This window comes from Mytilus edulis, chromosome 7, assembly GCF_963676685.1.
Source record: "Mytilus edulis chromosome 7, xbMytEdul2.2, whole genome shotgun sequence".
Taxonomy (NCBI): Eukaryota; Metazoa; Mollusca; class Bivalvia; order Mytilida; family Mytilidae; genus Mytilus; species Mytilus edulis.
This window is the reverse complement of record NC_092350.1, coordinates 83,676,106-83,698,472: the sequence shown is the minus strand read 5'-3', so window position 1 is coordinate 83,698,472 and position 22,367 is coordinate 83,676,106. Positions and strand designations below refer to the sequence as shown.

Here is a 22,367-nt window from a genome sequence, read left to right as displayed (position 1 = left end):
TATTGCAAACTTCTTATCTTTCTTTCTCAAAAATTCCTGTATGAAGTCAGCCTCACAATAATAAAGAAACAAGTCGACAAGAAGAGGGCATAGATGGTTTTCATTTGAATGTCGACAGACTGTTGAAAACACGTCCTCCGAACGTAACAAATATGTTGTCAATCAATTAATCAAGAATCTTGATAATTTTAGTTTCAGAGAATGTTTTGTTAGAATCAGAATGATCCTTTACAAAGTAGGATTTATCACTCATGTAGACAAGATACTGTATCTTCGTTTGCCATTTCTTTTTTATGAAACCAAGTAGTACCAACTCTTTCAATTTGTCTTTTAGTTGGAATGTGGAATACTTGTGTAAAGTGTAGAAAAGTCAAATGTTTTAATACTATTGCAATATAAAAGATAATTAGATTGTATGTACTCTCAAAGATCTTTGGAATTTTTAAGTATCCACATCTGATTCACGCCACTTTTAGAATAGGCAATCTCACAATTACGTTGGAGCCCGTCTTCGATTGCTGATCAAATAGATGCTAATGATTTAGAAAGAGGTTTCATGAAGCACTTTGAAGACCCAGCATTATATATGGTTCTTAGTTAGAACAGCATTTACGAGTTGTGTTTTGCTGGGTTAAATAATTAATCACTCTGGAATTTCAAATGCTTTTTTTTATTACTGATCGTGTCATTTCCTGACTACTTATTTGATTATAAGCATGGGGACTATCAGTTTTCCACCAGCAATGTCAACCATATTCTAATAAAAGATGATAACACTATTAAGCTTGTGCCTAATACGCGTTATTCGAAAGTTGCTTTCTTTTAATCGCAATTATGCAGTTACAAATCTAATACAACACATTGACTTTCAACTGAACCAGATGTATAGCACATCCCGTTGTAACAAAAACTATACAAATACATTTGTATGTTTCGCATTCGTCTGTTCTATCACTAGCAAACATGCTTGTGCTTCGTGTAGTTTTGGCATACATCATTGTACACATAAAAAGAAGATGTGGTATTATTTATACTATATTTCCTAATTTGGTTTTGCAGAATTTCATTTACTTGTTCGTCAATCCTTTGATAAGTTCCTGATTTTCTTAAGTTATGGTAGTATAAAGAAACATCCCAAAAATACTGAACTCCGAGTCTAGGAATCATTTTTGTCGTATTTTTTCTTTGTATTGTAGTTGTTGTTTGTTAAATTTTTTTACATGAATTAGGCCTTCAGTTTTGGATTGTTGTTTATTTGAACATTTGTCATTTCGGAAACTGTTATAGCTGACTATGTGATTTGTGTTTTGCTCATTGTTGCAGGCTCTGTGTTGACTTATGGTTGTTAACTCCAATGTCGTTTTGGGTTGCTGTGAAGAGTTTAGAATCCGCCAAAATTATAACCGCCAAAATATTTCGTGTACTTCATTCTATGAAAATCGCGAAATTCAACACCCACGAAAATAACCCGCTATACGCTTATTCAAATCCACTCATGAAGATTCATCCGTCCATGAAAGTGTTTTTAAATATTTTTCTTTTTAACCAAGGGAAGTAAAAAGTAATCGACCCTTCTGTTAAGGGATCAAGTGATACATTGTGCTAGCCAAGAACAAAATTGAAGTGTTTGCATTATCTTTTAAAGATAGGGATACCAAACATCAAAACAGTAAGCCGTTTTAGAATTTACTGCATTCTTGGTGCTATTTTCAATAAAGTACAATTTAACACTTTTTTATTTGTTTAATGCTTCTTAAACAATATATTTACAACCAATTTATTAAAATCATATTCCTTTTTGGGGTACAAACATTAAAATTTAGGTACTAGTAGTCATGTAGATTCGAAAGAAATGGATTCAAGAATTACAGACTTCTTATAAGCAGTTGATTAACATCATTTGGAAAATGTACTCATTAAAAACTATTTCTCAAATTCAATTTGAAATTTTGAATCATATTGAATAGCTACAAACAATTTAAATGCAACACAAAGTTAAGAAGAAGTCGAATTGCAAATCCCTATTTCCCTCTAATATCAACAGTGCTGAAAATCAAAACGCTGAAATACAGATATATTGCTGAAAACGAGTAAGCTGAATTCAGACCAATAAAAGATCGACAACATACCAGAATTTTTTATAATATACAAAATGTATAATCAAAAATCTGCACAAACGAATAATAAAACAATAAAACTCAGCCTAGTATGTCTCTTAACTTATCGATTCTGTATCATCATGATGAATATTAGTGTCTAAGTCCGGGACATGGCTTGGCCGATGGAATACTTTTCTTGATTCAGGTAATGGGTTTGAACTATCCATTATTCTTGCTCTAAGTTGATCTTTGACTTTTGCTGACAATACTGCATGAGTTATCTATAAGATAAAACAAATAGTTAAATAGAGAATAAGAACAATAATCTTACTCAGACCCATGTTAAAAAAAAAACCAAATATCTGTCCATTTTTCAAAACATGTTTCTATTTAATGCCAAAGTTCAAACATGCATATCTTTCTTCAAAAACTCCACAAATAGTTGAAGTTGTAAGTAAATGTACTTGAACAAGCATATGAAAATACAGATATGAAGTATCAAGCTCACAAAACAAGACGACTGAACCTGCAGGGGCTTTACATAAGGGTGCCAAAATTAATATTTTAGGGCCAGCTGTCTGGTATACAGATACAACTTTTATCAAGATTTTTTTTAACAAAAGGTGGATGTTACAATGTTATCCAAGTATATTTTAAAAAATCTTGTTAGATGTGATATGTAATTCAAATAAAAAACAAGCCATTGTAAATATGGATTTTTTTTAGGATGAACAAGTACAAAATGTAATGTGAAGTAAAGCTTAAAAGTTGCAGAGCCATAACACATACAATTTCTAGAAAATAGACAATATGAAATTCAAAGTCTGTTTTTAGCTTCAGATGTTTCTCAGTCCAGCCTCCCCACACTAGAATTTCTATATAGAAAATTATTTTACAAAAAAAAGAAATTGAAGAATAATGTGGGTACAGCTGAAGTAAATCATCTAGATGACGTAGTTCTTGTTGTAATTATCTTCATCATCAAAATGATTTATCTTACTTGCAAAGTATGGACTATCAAGGAAAGTAAAGTCCGTATATACATTTCTCCAATGGTGAGTATAAAACATCATCATAAAATCAGTATTTGAAAAACAAATTGATATTCAAATTTCGGTTTTACAACATGCACGTATATATTGAGTAAGCACCTACCTGCATTAACAGTTCAATAATCAGTACACTGAGTAGTACTCCTACTATGTAATTCATTTCCGGGCACGACTGAAATGATTATCAAAAAATATATTACAATAAAGACACAAACGTTTGATGTAGGTATAAGTTGTTTTGACTTAAAACAAGCAAACAGAAAATATATTTTCTTGTTTCATTTTTTTTATTTCATAGGATAGAACTCATTTTATTAACATGATACGAATGAAATTGGACAATAGAAAAAATGAAAATGTATGAAAAAACGAGAGTATTTTTCTATGCGTTGATGTTCTTGTTTATCGGTAAGGTCCTACGATAAAATACAGTTGTTAACTTTAACGTAATTTGGTCCCTGGCTTAGGGTAAGAATCATGTACCACATTTTATTATTTAAGAAATGAATGTAATATTTTTTCTGTCTATGAAGTAATAACATAAAAAATTTGGTGCACACTGAATAACTATAGTTAAGGTGGTATGGGAGTCTAAAATAAAAGTGATTGAATTTGTTCATACTTTGCCAAAAGGTAGTATTTATTGATATATGTTGAAAAATGTAATAAAAATGATAGGTCAACGCGCATTTTCTCAAGCTACTGGACGTGACAAAATGACACATTTTGTATGCATTATACAGTAAAAACACCATTTAGTGATTAGAAACTAAACAAAATGATAGAATTGTTAAATACGTAAGGAAAAGATAGCTTTCAGACAATGCTTTGAGATTATCAAAAGAAAAAATAGGGTCACCGTACGTTTTTTTCAAGCTAAAATACAAAATAGGAAAATTCCATGTAGAATCCTTCAGAAAATACACTGTTTTAGAGTTACTCCGCTTAAAATGCCAATTCAATTTTTTTAACAACCAAAATAAATCATCATTTGCAAAAATATTAATATTTCTAAGTTTTATTCTTATAAATTGATTCTTTTAAAATAAAATTCACATTCTGCATTCCTGCATCAAATTTTGCAAACTTGATAGAAAATCGTGACCTTTGGTTCTCTGTTTTTTACAATCCAAGATGGAGGAAGATTCCAATACCACCTTAAATGTTTGAAAGCATCAGCACGCAATAAGTTTTCAAGGTAAGAGTGTTTTTGTACTCGGAAATATTGAGTGATGTCATAATTTGGAGGCCGGACTATCGTTTTGAAAATATTCATTGTATTAAGTATAGTTTGTATGGTTACTTTGATTGACGTACTTTGTGTTTTCTTTCGCTTTTTTTTCCTTTTGCGTTCACATTAAATCTATTTTAAAACAATTTATAAAAGTTCCTGAAATCTGTTAAAGATGTCCATTTCAACATTCCTTTTACCAACATCTTGAAAAGTATTCAAAAATAAGAAAACAGCACTGAGCCACTAGCGATTTTGTGGATTGACCTTCATCAGGAAAGCTCAAATGTTTGGAAGCCGAGAATATATAACATAAAACATTTAGAAATATAAGCATTATCTAATGCAACAGTATTGAACAAAATATTTCAATATCGAATTTTTTAGCCATTTGGTTAACAAAGAATATCCATGAAAAACACTTCTTTATTCGTCATGATTTGATTTTGTGACTTGATATAAACCAAAAAAATATGATACATACATGAATACTACCATTGGTTGTATAGGTACATCTGTTTTCCTAAAATACAAAATAAAATGATATAATCCAATTGAAATGTTTGTGCTGGTTCAATTCACAACACTGAATGTGATCATTTGTCTATAAGTTTAATATATAATCATGAAGATGATATTGCAATATATTTGTACCATATTTGTAAATATCTTTGTTTACGAATTTAAATGTTTATTTGTATTTTGTTTTTTCACTGTTTATGAAAATTAAAAAAAAATTGTGCTTTATGTATATAAACTCATCATAGATACCAGGACAAAATCAAGTATATACGCCAGACGCGCGTTTCGTCTACAAAAGACTCATCAGTGACACTCGAATCCAAAAAGTTAAAAAGGCCAAATAAAGTACGAAGTTGAAGAGCATTTAGGACCAAAATTTCTTAAAGATTTGCCAAATACAGCTAAGGTAATCTATGCTTTTATAATTTTATTCGGGCGTCACTGATGAGTCTTTTGTAGAAGAAACGCCCGTCTGGCGTATATATTAAATGTAAATCCATGTATCTATGATGAGACTGAATCGATGCCACTGCTGGTGGAGATTTATTTCCCGGAGGATATCACCAGCCCAGTAGTCAGCACTTCTGTGTTGACTTGAGTTATCATTGATATGTTCATAATTATTAATCAACTGTTAACAAAACTTCAAATTTTTCAAATACTAAGGCTTTTGTACCTCAGGCATGGTAAATGTTGAAAGTGAAATTCCCATTCTCAGAATTTAAAAGATCAGGTGTAATATGAATACATATAACGTTTCGTAGTTGGTTGAATTACAATTGTAAAGAACGTTTTTGGCAACCAATCAAAACGTTTTGGTATTCATTTTTTGAAAATTTTGTCCAGAATGCATTAGATTCTGAAAGAGGGACGAAAGATATCAAACTCATAAATCGAAAATAAATTGACAACGCCTGGCTTTAAATGAAAGAACACAAACAGACAAACAATAGAACACATGAAACAACATGGAAAACCAAAGAACAAGCAACAAGAACCCCAAGAAAAAAATAGTGGTGATCTTAGGTGCTCCGGAGGGGTAAGATCCTGCTCCACATGTGGCACCCGTCCTATTGCTTATGTAATAACACATCCGGTTAATAGTCTAACGGGGAAACGGTGAATTCAAATGAAACTGAGCTTTTAATCTAATACTTACAGCAGAGAGGAGGACCGAGGTCAGAATTACAAATATAAAGGTCACAACGGAAGCTACTATCGTCAGTATAAAATTCTGAAAAATGACAAACTTATTAACGCACATTTTTGACTAAGTTTGTTCAAAGAGTTTCGACGAAAATTGACTTCCGATTTCTTTCCGTTGATAAAGTAAACTTTTCAAACAAAACTAAGAAAAACTCGTCGTCCGTTTTTAATTCACTTTTTTGCTTTTTGCTTTTTTATCACATTTCTTCTAATAAGAAAAAAAATGAAAAACATAATTAAATTAATAACAAACAACAACATTTGTTTAAATAATTAATCATGGCGCATTCATATTTTCAAGTCGCGATTTTTTTTTTGGTTTAATATATTTGTTTTTCAAAATTTGAACTTCAATAAATAAGAGTACTAATGCTTTGTCAGTTTTAATTCGACCAGTACAACAAGACTTCACCCTTCTTTTAAGAATAACGCTAATATGAAAAAAATGTATCACTTACGATATAAAGTATTTTCGTCTGTTTTGTTGAGATTGCTATTAGTCCAACGAATCTGTTTATAGAAATAATAGGTATGATCACAATGGAACCCATGGACAGGAATTTATAGAACGATTCAAGGTCTATTGAAGACGTTATGTACTGCTTACTTAGACCTTCTGTTATCCATTTTCTGTCTATCACGTGTGAAAGCCCATACACGGCGTTTAGAACAATGAACGTTATTTCAATCATCTAAAAAAAGATAAGAGAATACTTGCAATCTTTCATTTGAAAACAGTTAGACTATCAATTACCTTATTTATCCCATATTTGTTAAGAAAACATTGGATTTTGCATATGTAATTACCGGAGAATTGTCAAATTCATATTGCTACTCAGAGTAAAATGTGGTTAGTGGTTATTGTGCCCTGATTTTCCGTTTTGAATTTTCCTTGGATTCAGTAGTTTTGGATTTTACAACTTTTTCAATCCCTATTGTTTAATTTTCTTTTTTTGACGATGAGGTATGTTACCATCTTATGTTGTTGTTTTTTTTTTTTGTATTTTACAACTCGTACTGTATGTACTCAGTTTTACAAAATTAAAGTGATTTGTAGTACTACACGTTAAAAATTTACATTACTTGAGTTATTGTATACTTACCAGTACAATGACTGATGTCACAGAATAAACAGCACTCATAACTTCAATCTTTACTGCGTTTACAAAAGGTTTTCTGGAGAAAACAAAATTGATTTTTAGCGTTAAACATTTTCAACACCGTGTTCTTAAAAAGATGAAATGTACAACCCAGTCAATATTCGATTGACAGTCAAAGGACATGCTAAAATCAACAAAAAAAAAATGTTTCCTCTATAAATAATTGCCTTCATGACAGATCGGACATATAGTTCGACTTACAACTAACTAGTTTAAAGTACTACATCATACATCGAAGCATTTCAAAAAGAAGCCGAAAAAAAATCAATTTTTACCAGGCAGATTGGAATAAAGTTCTCGATCAACATCGTATTATTATAAGCATGATAAAGTTTCAGAAGACATACAGTATATCACATGTACACAAAATCTGAGAAATGTGTAGTGAAACAGGCCCCTGTTAAGTTAGTATTAAATAACCTGAACTAAGTATTTACTGATTGCTAAGTGAAACATTGCTTATACGTCTCTTTAAAACAAATTCCAGATTAAATGATGAATCATCAGTGGCGGAACCAGAACTTTTTGAAAGGAGGGGGCGCTGACTGACCTAAGGGGGGCCCGCTTCAGTCAGGCTTCAGTGATTCACTATATAAGCAACCAAATATTTCCCTCAACAAATGGGGGGGGGGGCCGCCCCCCCCCCCCTGGATCCGCCTATGATTCATTGTAATACTCAGAAGTTTATTGATATTCTATAAAGGCAACAGTAGTATAAAGTACTACATCATACATCGAAGTTGTTCAAAACTCGTAAATCCATGGATATCTATGAGAGATATGCAAGATACAAACCCCAAAGTGTTGGGAATAAGAATAAGAATATTTTTTATGATTGACAATGAGAGACAACTTTTTACCAAAGAAAGACATAATTGTATGTGCCGTTGCTCTGTGAATATTTCCCAATTGGTTACAAAGGTACCAGATTTATAATTTAATACGCTAGACGCGCGTTTCGTCTACATAAGACTCATCAGTGACGCTCAGATAGTTATAAAACTAAACAAGAACAAAATTGAAGAGCATTTATGATTCAAAATTCCAAAAAGCTGTTCCAAATACGGCTACAGTAATCTATGCATGGGATAAGAAAATCCTTACTTTTTCGAAAAATGCATAGTTTTGTAAGTAGGACACTCATAAAAATCATTGGTTACCTTCTTCTGAATGTTTTATCATAAATCATGAGAAACAGCCCTTTTCCTGTATCCGTAGTCGCAGTGTCGTCCTCTTCATTCGGCTGTATTTGTTCAATGTACTTATGACTTCTATCATTAACAGCTATAGATAAAACCTAAAAAAAAAGTAACTGCTTGTTATACTTTTTGTTGATTGCACGTTGCGTAAAAAATGTGTATATAGAAGGCTGAAATAGCTCAATCATTATCCCGTAGATGGTTTAGCATAGGAAAATTAAAAAAGACCACTAAAAAAATAAAAGAAGAGAAATAAGATTTGATTCTCTTTAACTGGTGCTGCTACCTAAGCAAATAGAAAAACAAAAAAAAACATTTGTGTAATATCGTTGTTCAAATGCTTGTCTTTCGTTTAGTTCGGTACATAACAAGCTTACTAATTCAAAATGAAAATAAATATCCATGTGTTTATGGTGTTACGTGTGAGCTGTTGTATGCAGGGTTCTCGGTCCAACGCTCCGATGAATTCAGCATATAAAGGTGTAATACTACCATTATATGTCCCTATTACATGTAGTCTTTGATCAAAAATATATGCAGAATATATCTTTTTTCAAATAAAGTAACTCTTGAACTGAATAAAGTTTTGTCCTATCCAGTACCAATACTACTGTTGCCTTTTATTACAGAACCATTCATATATATGAAGCAAAAAACATAAAATTATGAGTTACTAACGATAAATAGTTCAACGATTTAACTATGATCACCGTATCCCGTCTCCTAATTTCATCATTAGTAAAATGTCGGTACCAAAGAATACTTTCAGCGACGTAGCCATTTGGCAGGACTAAATGCATTTAAAACTAGTTCAGTTTCCAATTCTGCATATGCAAAAGGTTAATTCCATCAATAACGCCGAGAAATATTCAAAAGGAAAACACATCAAACGAATGGACAACAACTATCATACTCCTGACTTGGTACCGGCATTTTCCTATGTAGAAAATAGTTAATTTCACTTTCCCCTACTATACTTATCATCGAGCAAACACAATAATATTTAAGATAATATAATGTTTCTCCTCTAAATGCAAAGACTAAAGAAGTTATGTGCTATTTGTGTTGTAATAAAAAAAATTTTTTTTAGTACAACCTATATAGCTATGTAAGTATATGATGTAAAAGTGCAAACATGAAAATACCTGCATTAGGAATTCAGAACAAAATATGGCAAGTCCTATTCCAACCATTGCCTTCATTTTTGGACATGTCTGCAAATATATTGTTGTAAGACATATAAACTCATATGTTCCCATTTTATGAGTATCAACTTCCAGCTGATGTGTGCATAATTTGATTACAAGTATAGTGATGTTCCTTAATGTTGAATTTGTTTTGTTTTTTTTTAACTCTTTTCGTTTTGGATTATTGACATCTTATTAATGAGTGGCGTGACAAAAATCTGTGACGCACAATACACGTTAAACACATGTCATATTTAAACATGCCTTAAAAAAAACTTTGCACTTTAATTTTAGTACTATGAAACAAATCCTTATGTTATTCGCCGCTTTAGAATCACACGAACAATTTGTAATTATATCGTTTTATTTAAGGAATGACTGTAATATTTTTTCTGTCTTTGAAGAAATAACATAAAAAAAATTTGGTGCACACTGAATAACGCGCGTAGCGGGTTATTTAACAGTGTGCACCACATTTTTTGTTATTTCGAATAGACAGAAAAAATATTACAGTCATTTCTTATAATTTAATTTTAAATTCCATTTTAAACCGTAGAAAACCATGAAAAAACGACGATGACGTCACGGTCACATGACTAAATTATGTATATGGGCTCATAACAAAATAACGTCAGCCAATCAGAAGACGCGTTAAATCCAAAATTGAATTATACTAAGATGACAACAACGTTACGTCGTTGGTTGACATACACATGTTTATATAGTTGTCACATGATCACAACGTGTTGATGTATGTTTCAAAAATTAACCCAGAATGAATCAGATTCCTAAACATTGATTTACACGTACCTTTGTACTAGAGTTTAATGCGTCAATGTACTGACATTCAGATTCCTGAAATAATTGCAACATAGTGCAGAAAACATTTGTGTGTACTGCTTAGAAAACATATTCATTGAAACATTATCTAATATATACTTAACATGTCTTATTTTTAGGTCTCGCATATCAATTCCACAACATTTGTTATATAAATAAGACAAACGATACCAATTTTACTGCACTAGTCCATATTACAATTTCGATAAACGACGAGTAGTGACCTGCAATGTTTTAAAGTAAAATCGCAAATCTTCCGCCTTTCTTCGTAGGCGGGTAACGTCATTCAAATATACCTTTTGCATGAAAATTAAGGAAACAGTATGAATTTGACTCAAGTTCATATCTCATAAGTTACTTAAGAAGTAGAATAATACAGTGCAATCTAAGGGATTTTTCCCAAAATTAAAACATTTTAACCGTCACCTGCTTTGCATGCATCACCAGCCATGATAATCTTCCTTCCGTCAAACTCATAGATTGAAAATCAGGAGTTGTTATACAATATAATACGGGGATTCAAATTACGCTAAACTGAGCCATTATTTTCAGTTTTTTTCTGATGTGATTTGTATAATGTTATTTGTGTTTTGATTGTAATTTGTTCTTCTATGGGAAGATTCTTCCGCAAATCTTCCGCCATTTATCGTAGGCGGATTATGTCATTCAAATATACCTTTTGTTATTCGTTCTTCTACGGGATTGTCGATATGTTATTGAGTAATAAGTTTGAATTTTGAATTGGTAACTTTTAAATTATGTATTTGTTCCTTCATAATAACCTTCTGCAGACTGGAACAATTTCAGCAATGCAAATGTCTGACAACAGATCAAATTATAAGTGATGGCAGTTTGGACATGTTTAAATTCATATAACACACTAAATTATTAGTTTTAAGGCGGATATAAGAAATTGACAAATACAAACCCACCTAAAACCAGGGTGTTAAACATTGTAAAGATCAAGAGATTATGTCCAAATGACAGTCTTACTAAAGCTGAGTTGGTGCATCTTTAACAGTAAACATATAGATTTAAAGGAATTATTTAAGGTACTCACTTCGTGTAATAAGATCGCACCAAGACAAATGAAGACTATATTGATTGATAGTGTTAACGCCATGATAACAGAATTCTGTGAAACAAAATAATTTTACATTAAAACTGTGCGAAGAACGAATGTCTGGATATCAAACATACGTAAACCAAAACTGTGTAAGGGAGACGTATTTTACATCAATGGTTTAACAATTTTTAGTTTTCAAATCCATATCTCGAAGATTTTTTTTTATTAGTACTTTTCTTATCCACTGTTTACATGTTAAATAAATGCAAATAAAAAGTCAGGTTATACGTTATACTATATAGCTTTGTGTTTTAATTTTTTTTCTATTTCACTGTTTGTACAAAGATACAATAAATAGAGTTAATGATATCTGAACATCTAAATCGGTATTACCTATATGAAAAATTATGATCAAGTGTAAAATTACTCTCAATTAATTACAAAATACTTTGCTTACTACATATATGACTTTGATCCAGGTGCACGATATTGCTATTATTCCGATGATTCTATTTATACTGATTAATGGAAGCAACACTAGACATCCAATTGACAAGAATTTGAAGATAACTTCAAGATTCATTGAAATCTTATACATGCTACTGAGTCCGGATGTTATCCATTGCCTGTCCAGAACCGATGATAATCCATACACAGACACCAATACAATAAAGGTTATTTCAATAATCTGAAGAAATAAAAAAGAAGCTATAATATAAAAAGAGAAGTCGTTTTGTAATGTTCATGATAAGTCGTTCGTCATAAATCTTGAGTGTCTCTAATACCTGTACTTTTTGCAATAGGATAAGTTGTATGTATTCGTAACAATATCATTAGTTATCACGATTTTACTGTATATATGATAGTTTTCTGTTTTAACGCATGTAATATAAAAAAGAAGATGTGTATGATTGCCAATGAGACAACTGTCCGCAAGAGACCAAAATGACACAGACATTAACAAATATAGGTAGCCGTACGGCCTTCAACATAGTCAGCTATAAAATACAGGTTTGGTGTATATGAGTGTTTAAGGGAAATAACAAAAGACAAGTTACTTGACAGAGAAATAAGCAATAGTTCATAGATAATATACCTTCCATTAGTAAAAAAAAATAATATCTTGGCTTACAAAGTCCCTCACAATAATAGAAGCAGGGACAGCTATCGTAGATCAACAATTTATAGAAACTTGTAGATCAAAATCATTATATCAGGCTTTTAGAGCGTCAACCATTTTGGAAGTACAAGTATAATATAATACCTTTTTGTGACGAAATACAGATATATCTGTGACATGTATTATGCATTGCAAAATTATAAAACAGAGCTTAAAATTTAGTTTAAAAATATCAAAATACATAAGCCAACATACAAGAAAAAATACAGCTATCACGAAATGAACGGCAATTAACACTTCTATCTTTCCACTACCGAATTTTTTCCTGCAAAAGTAAAGAAAATAGTATATACACTTGTGGCATGTGTATTGCAAATTTGTTTTTGAATACGACCTGCCCTTTTTCCGAAATTTCAAGTATTATGTCAACCTTGTTGTTGAGTTCTTGTTATTCAATATCTAATGGTATGTATAGTTTTTGTGAGACGTTCAGTGTTTTTAGTTTGATACAGCAATTCATTATTATATAATTCTCTTTATTGTTTGTATAAAGCTATTACATTAACTAAATTAGAACATTGAGCCTCGGTCACACCTAACCGGATAACACACACGGACGTCTAACGGATGAAAATACTAGGTGTGTCAAAGCGACTCGAACATGTCGAATGGCCCTGTCCCAAAAAGTAGAAAAATCTGCAATATTAATACAATCACATGTGGACACAAACATGAAGGTAGCCTCACATATAAACAATCAGCTCAAAATATTGAGGGGTATAGAGAAAAAATCTGTATAACTGTGATTTTCAATAATTTATCAAAGTCCAAAGCCCGTAATTTCAGCGAAAATTAGCGGAGCAAAACAAAACTTAAGCTTGACCTATAACTCATCATTGTTAACTCACATACCAACAATTAGCCCATTATCTAAAGGTGTTTAGAAAGGAAGTCTGTATAACTGTGATTTTCAACAATTCCTCAAAGTCCAAAGCCCATAACTTCATCAAAAATTAGTGGAGCGGAACTAAACTGAAAATTGATCTGTAACTCATCATAGTTAACTTGCATACCAAACATCAGCCCCATATCTGAAGGCGTTTAGAAAAAAAGTCAGTATAACTGTGATTTTCACCAATTTCTCAAAGTCCATAGCCCGTAATTTCTGACAAAGAGCAGTGTCTGGCCTGAATAAGAGCTGCTTGTCTTTGAAGACGTGCCCTTACTCCTTACATCGATTATGAATAATTAGAATTTATGAACCTTAAGAAATCTAATTGACATTTCTGACGCGAAATTTTCACTTGGCATTTATCCGCTTCAGATCCGTTCATCATCCGTTTTATCCGTTATACGTCCAGTAGAAGTCCGTTTCACATTCGTTCAACATCCGTTTTATTCGTTAGACGTCCTTAGAAGTTCGTTGGTTAATTGATCTGCCAGACCGCCAACGGATGTAAAACAGACACGTAACCGATACAAAACGGAAACGAAACGGACGAGTACCGTACAAAACGGACGCCTACCGGACGTTTAACGGACATTTCGTCCGTTGGACGTCCGTTGAAAGTTTTGAACATGCTCAAAATTTTTCACCGGTTAGAACGGACGTCGACGGATAAAACATAGGCTAAACAGACATGCAAGGAATATGGACGGACGTATAACGGATTAGAACGGACGTCTAACGGGCATGAACGGAATGATAAAAAAGGTATCCGTTATCTTATATATTTCAAAGACGAAGAAAACACGAACACATGAACAAACATCCCAAATATGAATCAATATAACATGAAGAATGTAAAGTAAAGTAAATACCTTCGTCGAAAAAATTTGTCATACATCATTAAAAACATTCCTTTTTGTTGATCTGGACCAACCAAGGATTCTGTACCCTCATCAGGAAGAAAATATTTATAGCATCTGTCGTGAACAAGGAAGGACATCACCTTAAATAAAAATAAGCCTTACATTTACACAAAAATTATCAAACGCAATTTTCTTGAAACCATTACCTTAATAATCAAGATATTAGTTGTTTTCGACCAGATAAGATCAAATCAATAGAATTAAGCTAAAAACAACAGAGTTTTTAGAACATATTATGTTTAAACATATCAAACATTTAAGCTATATGAAAATTATTAATATGATTGACATAATTCCACAATTATTACAACTTATGAATTGACGACGGAATAACTACCAAATATCTTTTCATTTTTTATCTGGACTCTCAGTCAAAAACAATTATTTCAAGCAAGATACAGTATTAAAAATGCTGTGTCTGTCTTGTTAGTGGGTAGTTTAAAAATATCACCAAAAAAAATAGATATGATTTTTTCTAATGGCCAACAATGACACTTTATAAATTAAAAGGTCTGAATTGCTTTAGAAGGTACATTCAAACGAAACCAGTTGAAGGCAAAGATTTATTGAAAAGAGTTCATTTAAGGTCAGGGTTTAATTGAGATAAAAAGAGCTTGATATACCTAATAATCCATCAATTATACATCTCTTGCACGTGAACAACACCTCATAGATTTAGAAAAAGAACAGGCTAATTCCGCGACAGGGCAGCACTCGCAACCTCAAAGAGAATAGGGATTACTATAAGAAGCAAAACTTGTTCCCCAATCCCCGAGAAATAAATAGTTTTAAATTCAAATTAAAAAGAATCAATCAAGAGAGGTTTTTAAATTATAGAAATTAGTCATGGATTTTGCATCAACAAAGATGTGACAAGGAAGCCCTTATTCTATTTGTCGGGATGATGTTGATTAGGTTGAGGAAAATTAATTCAGGTCAACCATGTTAATGATATCCAGGAAACAATACAGAGTTAACCTGAATGTAAATATAATTTGACTGTACAAGCGTTAAGATAATAGTAAAGATATGAAACGATCGCATTACTTATAAGCTTGTAATTACCTGTATTAAGATTTCAAGAATAAGCATGGCAACTGCTACACCAACTATAACATATCGTCGTGAAGGGCAAGACTAAAAGCAAACACAATATCAATATGTATACTAGTACATGTAGTATGTGCAATTGAAGTATTTCTTATTTTAAAAAAAAATAGCATTTTATAAATTTCCTGCGATTGAAGGGCTGAATCTTTCAAAGCGAAGTACTTTAAAGACAATAAGTTAAAGAACCGGATAAGTGGCATATCTATCTGACTAACAAAAGACACAAGCGAAAGGCCAAAATTAATCTTATGTCAATTTTGACTGATGGAATTTCAAATTCTATGAATAAATAAGTTTGTAAAGGTTTATTTTACATCATGTCATTTCAAGTATATCGGCAGAGGTAATGTTCAAGAGCTATCAATAAATGCAACACACTATCAAAGATGTTTTAAAAATGATCGTAAAAATGCAATTGTCTTCATTCAAAAAATCTTTTTATAACGTACATGATTAATTTTATATCAATTTATCAAACGCAGAATAAAAACCCGACGTTTCTTGTCCTCTTTTTGCCGTTATAAATTAGATTTGTATAAGTTGACAGATAAGTTGGATGTTGTTAATAATAAGGGTCTTGAGTGTGAAATTAAGGCATTAGTATTTGCCGTTGTTTAAATATGATAATTCCTTTCGACGCTTTATCAATGTGACACACTAAATTTATAGCACGATCTCCTAGAGACACAATGTCAGTTGCGTCGCTTGCTATGCGTCGATATGGCAATTATTTCAACCTATGGTATGCTGACGTGATATGGAAGCATGACAATAATCTGCATTATACAAATGTCTGGTCTAGATAAACAGCACAAATCATCATAACATCTTTTTTTAAAACATATTTATCGTTAATAATGTATTACTACAGTACTGTAGATGTGTTACGAAGCCGACCGTGCGAGGGCTGTATAGCCAGTCAAGGTCGTTCAACACTTCCATTTCTTGTTGTGATGTGTTACATGTTGCGATATTTATAGTCAAACAGAACAAATAGGTACACAGAAGTATCAAAACTTCTACCATAGCGACGTTTCATATGTATAGTTACCTCGCTGTCTAAGGTACACCTGCTCACCTGTGAAACAGAAACCCAAATACAGACAATGGAATTCAAACATGAATAATTGAGACTGTTTATTACACACGAATCAATTACATATTGTCCTTAAGATAAGAAGCTAACAAAACAACTGATGAAAATATCGGATCACCGTCAAAGTATATTAATTTATAGAACCAGCACCAAAAATCAAATTTCATATGTAATGTTTATATGCCAGATATATGCTGACCATTCTTTTAGTTGATATCCTAGTCAACAATTAGATTCCTGATGCATCAATTTTACATTTGATAATCATGTCATATCTCTTTTTTTGTGATTATTTATTAAAATTTATGTCTTGAAAAAATATATGCAGTTTCAGAACGAATCCAACAAACATATATACACCGTTTAGCAATATACCACCACATTTTTTTTCGAAAAAAACCTTTTTATTTCCATGATTTTAGTCGACATATAATTCCAGTAAATACCTGATTTAAATGTCACAAATTTAACACAAGTGATGTAATAAGGTGTACCTAGTATTAGTTATAACATTCAGATTGGAAACAGGGGCATTGATTTAAATGTATACAAAAATAAAATTGAGAATGGAAATGGGGAATGTGCCAAAGAGACAACAACCCGACCATAGAAAAAAACAACAGCAGAAGGTCACCAACAGGTCTTCAATGTAGCGAGAAATTCCCGCACCCGGAGGCGTCCGTCAACTGGCCCCTAAACAAGTATATACTAGTTCAGTGATAATGAACGCCATAAAAAGAATTTTAATTGTTGAATTTAAACGATGTAAGGGCAAGTAAAAAAATGTCTAGATTTGCATATCGCTGTCACCTTTTGTGTGTTTGTTTTATTTGTTTGTTTTCTAGACAATTTATACTTACCGCACGCAATACTATTGATGAAAGTATCAGAAATATTATTGAAATCAGTAATGTGAACGCATGTACACCCGACACCTACAAAAATATAATATCAATGCATTTTGAAATAGTTAAACTCATAGCGCTCACCAGTTGAAAGAGAAAAATGTATCATATGCTATTTGTATTCAACAACATTTATAAATTACATTGTAAAACTATCACATCATTGATCTCGTCATCGATATTGAAATATATGCACAACTTCAAACAAAACTTAATGCGAAAACATAAAAATTTCTGCTTTCTAATTTCCGACTGTAAAATTTTAACATTCATGAATCTCCTTTCTTGACGTTTACTGTTCTTATATATTTAGCAATAGTATTGTGTAGCTCATCCTAAACCGACTCCATTGTAGGTGTTCACTACAAAAACAATTATTCTAACGAATTTTGCCCCATTCGGCAATCCTCGGTAGAATCCGCTACTCTCCTTCTATATGAGGGTACGGAATCGGCCGAGTTGAGACGAATGTATTTTGCCCATGAAATCGATCCTGTATATGTTTTACAGTCACGATAATTTATTACTTTTTTAAAGTTGTTCAAAATTATGATTCACTTTTTAAATTTGAATAAAGATTACATTATATATGATGTAGATTTTTTGTATTTTTTCACTTACCACATAAAGAAAGATTTTACGTCTTGTCAATACAGAAACCACTCCACATATTCTATTTATACTTATTATAGGAATCAGAGCTAAAAGTGAAATCTTGAGAAAATCGAACAAAACTCCAATGTTCACAGTTTCTTCATCGAGTATGTATAAACCTGTTGTTATCCATCTCCGGTCCAGTAACCATGAAAATCCATAAAAGCATACTAAAACAATGAACGTTGTTTCGAGTAACTGGAAAATAATTATTACGATGAGTGTTGTTAGTGCGTTAAAAAGTGCTTAAAACTCCTGTTATCAGTGTTGCATGTATATATGATTTTTGATTTTTTGGTGTTTTAACGCCATTTTTAAGCACCGGATTTAGGCTATTTCGTGGCGGCCAGTTTTTATCGATGAAGGAAGCCGGAGTGCCGTAGAAAACCACCGAACTTCGATAGGAAAACTGACAATCCTAGTCAATTTAGATTGAAGTCGAGTGCACCCACACGAGTGGGGTTTGAATCCACAATTTCAGGGTTGACTGGCTATTGATTACAGTACTTACTGTTCAAGCCTCTCGGTCACCGAGACCCCACTTGTATATGCGACGGCAAGCTATATTTTGTAGATGTACACGGAATGTCCGTACAGAAACAACTGACGTGGAAACTGGTATTTCGTGTTAGTTCAAATCAAACGTACCTACAACGTTAGGGGTGAAATAGAGGTGAAATATACCATTGCGACATTGAAACGTATACGTCTCACTACCTCGTGTACCTGTTTTGAATTCGTTGTTTACATTTTTATAAGGTTTATCTAAATGTCAAACATTATTTTAAAACTAATTCCTTCTAAAAATCCAAATTCCTTATTAATTTGCAATTGGCAATTTTCATTTTCGATTATATTTAGTATCCAGTTACTCAATTGAACAGGTTTTAAAATGTAACATTAAGATATAAGATATAACATATACATTTCGTGGTCAATATTTTGATCGTTATTTTATAACGTTTACCTACCGTCATCACTATGCTAGCCCCGACATACACTGCGACAGGGATCTCAAGTTTCCGGTTATTCTTAAATAACTGTCTGAAATGTACAAACACCGCCTTCTTTTCAAATGTAAATACTTATGTCGTACCTTACGTTGAAGCCATGGTGTTGGTTTTGTGTTTTGAATTGTTTCTTGTTGTTTTATAAATATTTCTTTCAAATACTTCTTATGAATGATAATTTGTATAATATTTTGTACGTCAAACTGGCGTTTCGAAGGTAAAAACAATTTAAAAAAAGAACCATGAAAAGTAAGAAGTTAAGGATTTGGATCAAAAGGTCATATTGATTAAGTTATGTCATGTACATATATCACAATAAATAACAGTGAAATATGTGTGAAATCAAATGATGGTCTTTGTCTTTAAGGAAGTTAGTATTCTCATTTTCAAGATAAATAGCTTTTAATAACAATAGTATATATTGATAGGGGATTAATTGAAAAAAGCAAAAAAATATAGAGGTCAATGTACTTGTTTTCGAGATATAAGCCATTGAAATTGATTTTTCATAGCTTTATCATTGACAAGTTAAAGTTCTTAAAAACTGTCATAAAGTTAATAAGTTTTATAAGACTTTAACCAATGGCTAATAATTATACATGTAAAAGATTTATAAAAAGAAAAATATGGGTCAACTGGAAAAACTTTTTAAGGCATTCACATGGATAAAACCAGAGGATTTCGATAATCTTATAAAAATTTCAAAACATGACAAGCGAGCATCCTTAATTGTGTTTAGTTTTATGTGTTTCAGATGAGGGTTTATCATTTCCAAAACATCTCTACAATAGATAGGTTCAATTGACAGCATTTAAGCAATAGAAATTCCAGTGCACGAATTCCTCATTAATCAGACAAGTTCAACATGCTATAATGAACATTCATTGCTACATCATTATGATCTAGTAAGGATCTTTTAAGCGACATGTTTGTGCGGCATTTCTCAACTTTGTAAGTCTTATGGAAACGTCAACTTTTAATCATAACACCACGACTCTTATCGACTCAAATAACGTCATATATTCTGATAATTATAGGCTAGATTAATTTTATTTTATTTACCTTTCAACAAACAAAAATGCGTAAACTGTTCTGAGGAGTCCTGGTTGTTTCTTCTCATCTGATTGAGATAGCTCGTCTGTAATTTCTGTATACTGATGAATCCTATCATGTATGATCAACGCACATATCTTCAAAGGAGAAAGAAAGATAAAGATGAATTACTTAAATGACCTGTTTCAGTCAATGGTACAGAATGCATTTTTTTTCTCATTGCTGTATGTAGTTCTTTGAATCAATTGTATATACTGTAGGTATTCAGTTTCTTGTAATGAAGCATTGCCTTTGGTGTAGTTGTATAAATATTTTGTTTGTATGTAAAATTTTTTATTAAGCATGGTTAGTAAATATAGATGCTAACAACAATATCCAAAAATAATTAAAGTCATGAAAAGTTTCCTAGAAAAGAGGGACGAAAGATACCAAAGGGACAGTCAAACTCATAAATCCAAAGCAAACTGACAACGTCATGGCTAAATATGAAAAAAGACAAACAAACAACAGCACACACGATACAACATAGAAAACTAAGGAATAAACAACACGAACCCCACCAAAAAACTAGGGGTGATCTCAGGTGCTCCGGAAGGGTAAGCAGAAAATGTACGTTTATGTATCATGCAGATTGTGCATAAAGGAAAGATTATGTGATGATCAATTTAAAGAAAGCAGCATAAGTACATATGAAAAGAAAAGGACACCTTAAAAAGGAAAAACATTACACTTGGTAATAAATAGAAAAGACACCTTAAAAAGGAAAAACATTACACTTGGTAATAAATAGAAAAAGACACCTTAAAAAGGAAAAACATTACACTTGGTAATAAATAGAAAAGGACACCTTAAAAATGAAAAACATTACACTTGGTAATAAATAGAAAAGGACACCTTAAAAAGGAAAAACATTACACTTGGTAATAAATAGAAAAGACACCTTAAAAAGGAAAAAAACATTACTCTTGGTAATAAAAAGAAAAAGACACCTTAAAAAGGAAAAACATTACACTTGGTAATAAATAGAAAAAGACACCTTGAAAAGGAAAAACATTACACTTGGTAATAAATAGAAAAGACACCTTAAAAAGGAAAAAAACATTACTCTTGGTAATAAAAAGAAAAAGACACCTAAAATAGGAAAAACATTACACTTGGTAATAAATAGAAAAGGACACCTTAAAAAGGAAAAACATTACACTTGGTAATAAATAGAAAAAGACACCTTAAAAAGGAAAAACATTACACTTGGTAATAAATAGAAAAGGACACCTTAAAAAGGAAAAACATTACACTTGGTAATAAATAGAAAAGGACACCTTAAAAAGGAAAAACATTACACTTGGTAATAAATAGAAAGAGACACCTTAAAAAGGAAAAAAGATTACACTTGGTAATAAATAGAAAAAGACACCTTCAAAAGGAAAAACATTACACTTGGTAATAAATAGAAAAAGACACTTTGAAAAGGAAAAACATTACACTTGGTAATAAATAGAAAAAGACACCTTAAAAAGGAAAAAAACATTACACTTGGTAATAAATAGAAAAAGACACCTTAAAAAGGAAAAACATTACACTTGGTAATAAATAGAAAAAGACACCTTGAAAAGGAAAAACATTACACTTGGTAATAAATAGAAAAGGACACCTTAAAAAGGAAAAACATTACACTTGGTAATAAATAGAAAAAGACACCTTAAAAAGAAAAAAACATTACACTTGGTAATAAATAGGAAAAGACACCTTAAAAAGGAAAAACATTACACTTGGTAATAAATAGAAAAGGACACCTTAAAAAGGAAAAACATTACACTTGGTAATAAATAGAAAAAGACACCTTGAAAAGGAAAAAAAACATTACACTTGGTAATAAATAGAAAAAGACACCTTAAAAAGGAAAACATTAAAATTGGTAATAAATAGAAAAAGACACCTTAAAAAGGAAAAACATTACACTTGGTAATAAATAGAAAAGGACACCT

The 22,367-nt window shown here is 31.5% G+C and overlaps 1 protein-coding gene and 1 long non-coding RNA gene across 2 annotated transcripts in view; both read right to left on the bottom strand.

Moving 5' to 3' along the window:
* LOC139482701 (uncharacterized) overlaps positions 1 to 22,367 on the bottom strand; it is a 931,021-nt gene that overhangs the window by 536,919 nt on the left and 371,735 nt on the right. The gene's annotated exons all lie outside the window — the stretch shown is intronic.
* The window catches only part of LOC139482684 (uncharacterized), a 41,986-nt gene continuing 21,744 nt past the window's right edge, over positions 2,126 to 22,367 (bottom strand). Inside the window, exons 19-37 of the mRNA XM_071266752.1 lie at positions 20,392 to 20,519; positions 19,291 to 19,363; positions 18,287 to 18,517; positions 17,621 to 17,695; positions 16,716 to 16,742; positions 15,620 to 15,691; positions 14,504 to 14,634; positions 12,938 to 13,007; positions 12,020 to 12,250; positions 11,557 to 11,631; positions 10,467 to 10,511; positions 9,615 to 9,683; positions 8,431 to 8,567; positions 7,214 to 7,286; positions 6,569 to 6,802; positions 6,064 to 6,138; positions 4,867 to 4,905; positions 3,255 to 3,323; positions 2,126 to 2,380 (exon numbers count right to left, since the gene is read on the bottom strand). Of these exons, the coding sequence (XP_071122853.1) occupies positions 2,216 to 2,380; positions 3,255 to 3,323; positions 4,867 to 4,905; positions 6,064 to 6,138; positions 6,569 to 6,802; positions 7,214 to 7,286; positions 8,431 to 8,567; positions 9,615 to 9,683; positions 10,467 to 10,511; positions 11,557 to 11,631; positions 12,020 to 12,250; positions 12,938 to 13,007; positions 14,504 to 14,634; positions 15,620 to 15,691; positions 16,716 to 16,742; positions 17,621 to 17,695; positions 18,287 to 18,517; positions 19,291 to 19,363; positions 20,392 to 20,519 (2,019 nt within the window). The 3' untranslated portion in view covers positions 2,126 to 2,215. The remainder of the gene's footprint in view (positions 2,381 to 3,254; positions 3,324 to 4,866; positions 4,906 to 6,063; positions 6,139 to 6,568; positions 6,803 to 7,213; positions 7,287 to 8,430; positions 8,568 to 9,614; positions 9,684 to 10,466; positions 10,512 to 11,556; positions 11,632 to 12,019; positions 12,251 to 12,937; positions 13,008 to 14,503; positions 14,635 to 15,619; positions 15,692 to 16,715; positions 16,743 to 17,620; positions 17,696 to 18,286; positions 18,518 to 19,290; positions 19,364 to 20,391; positions 20,520 to 22,367) is intronic.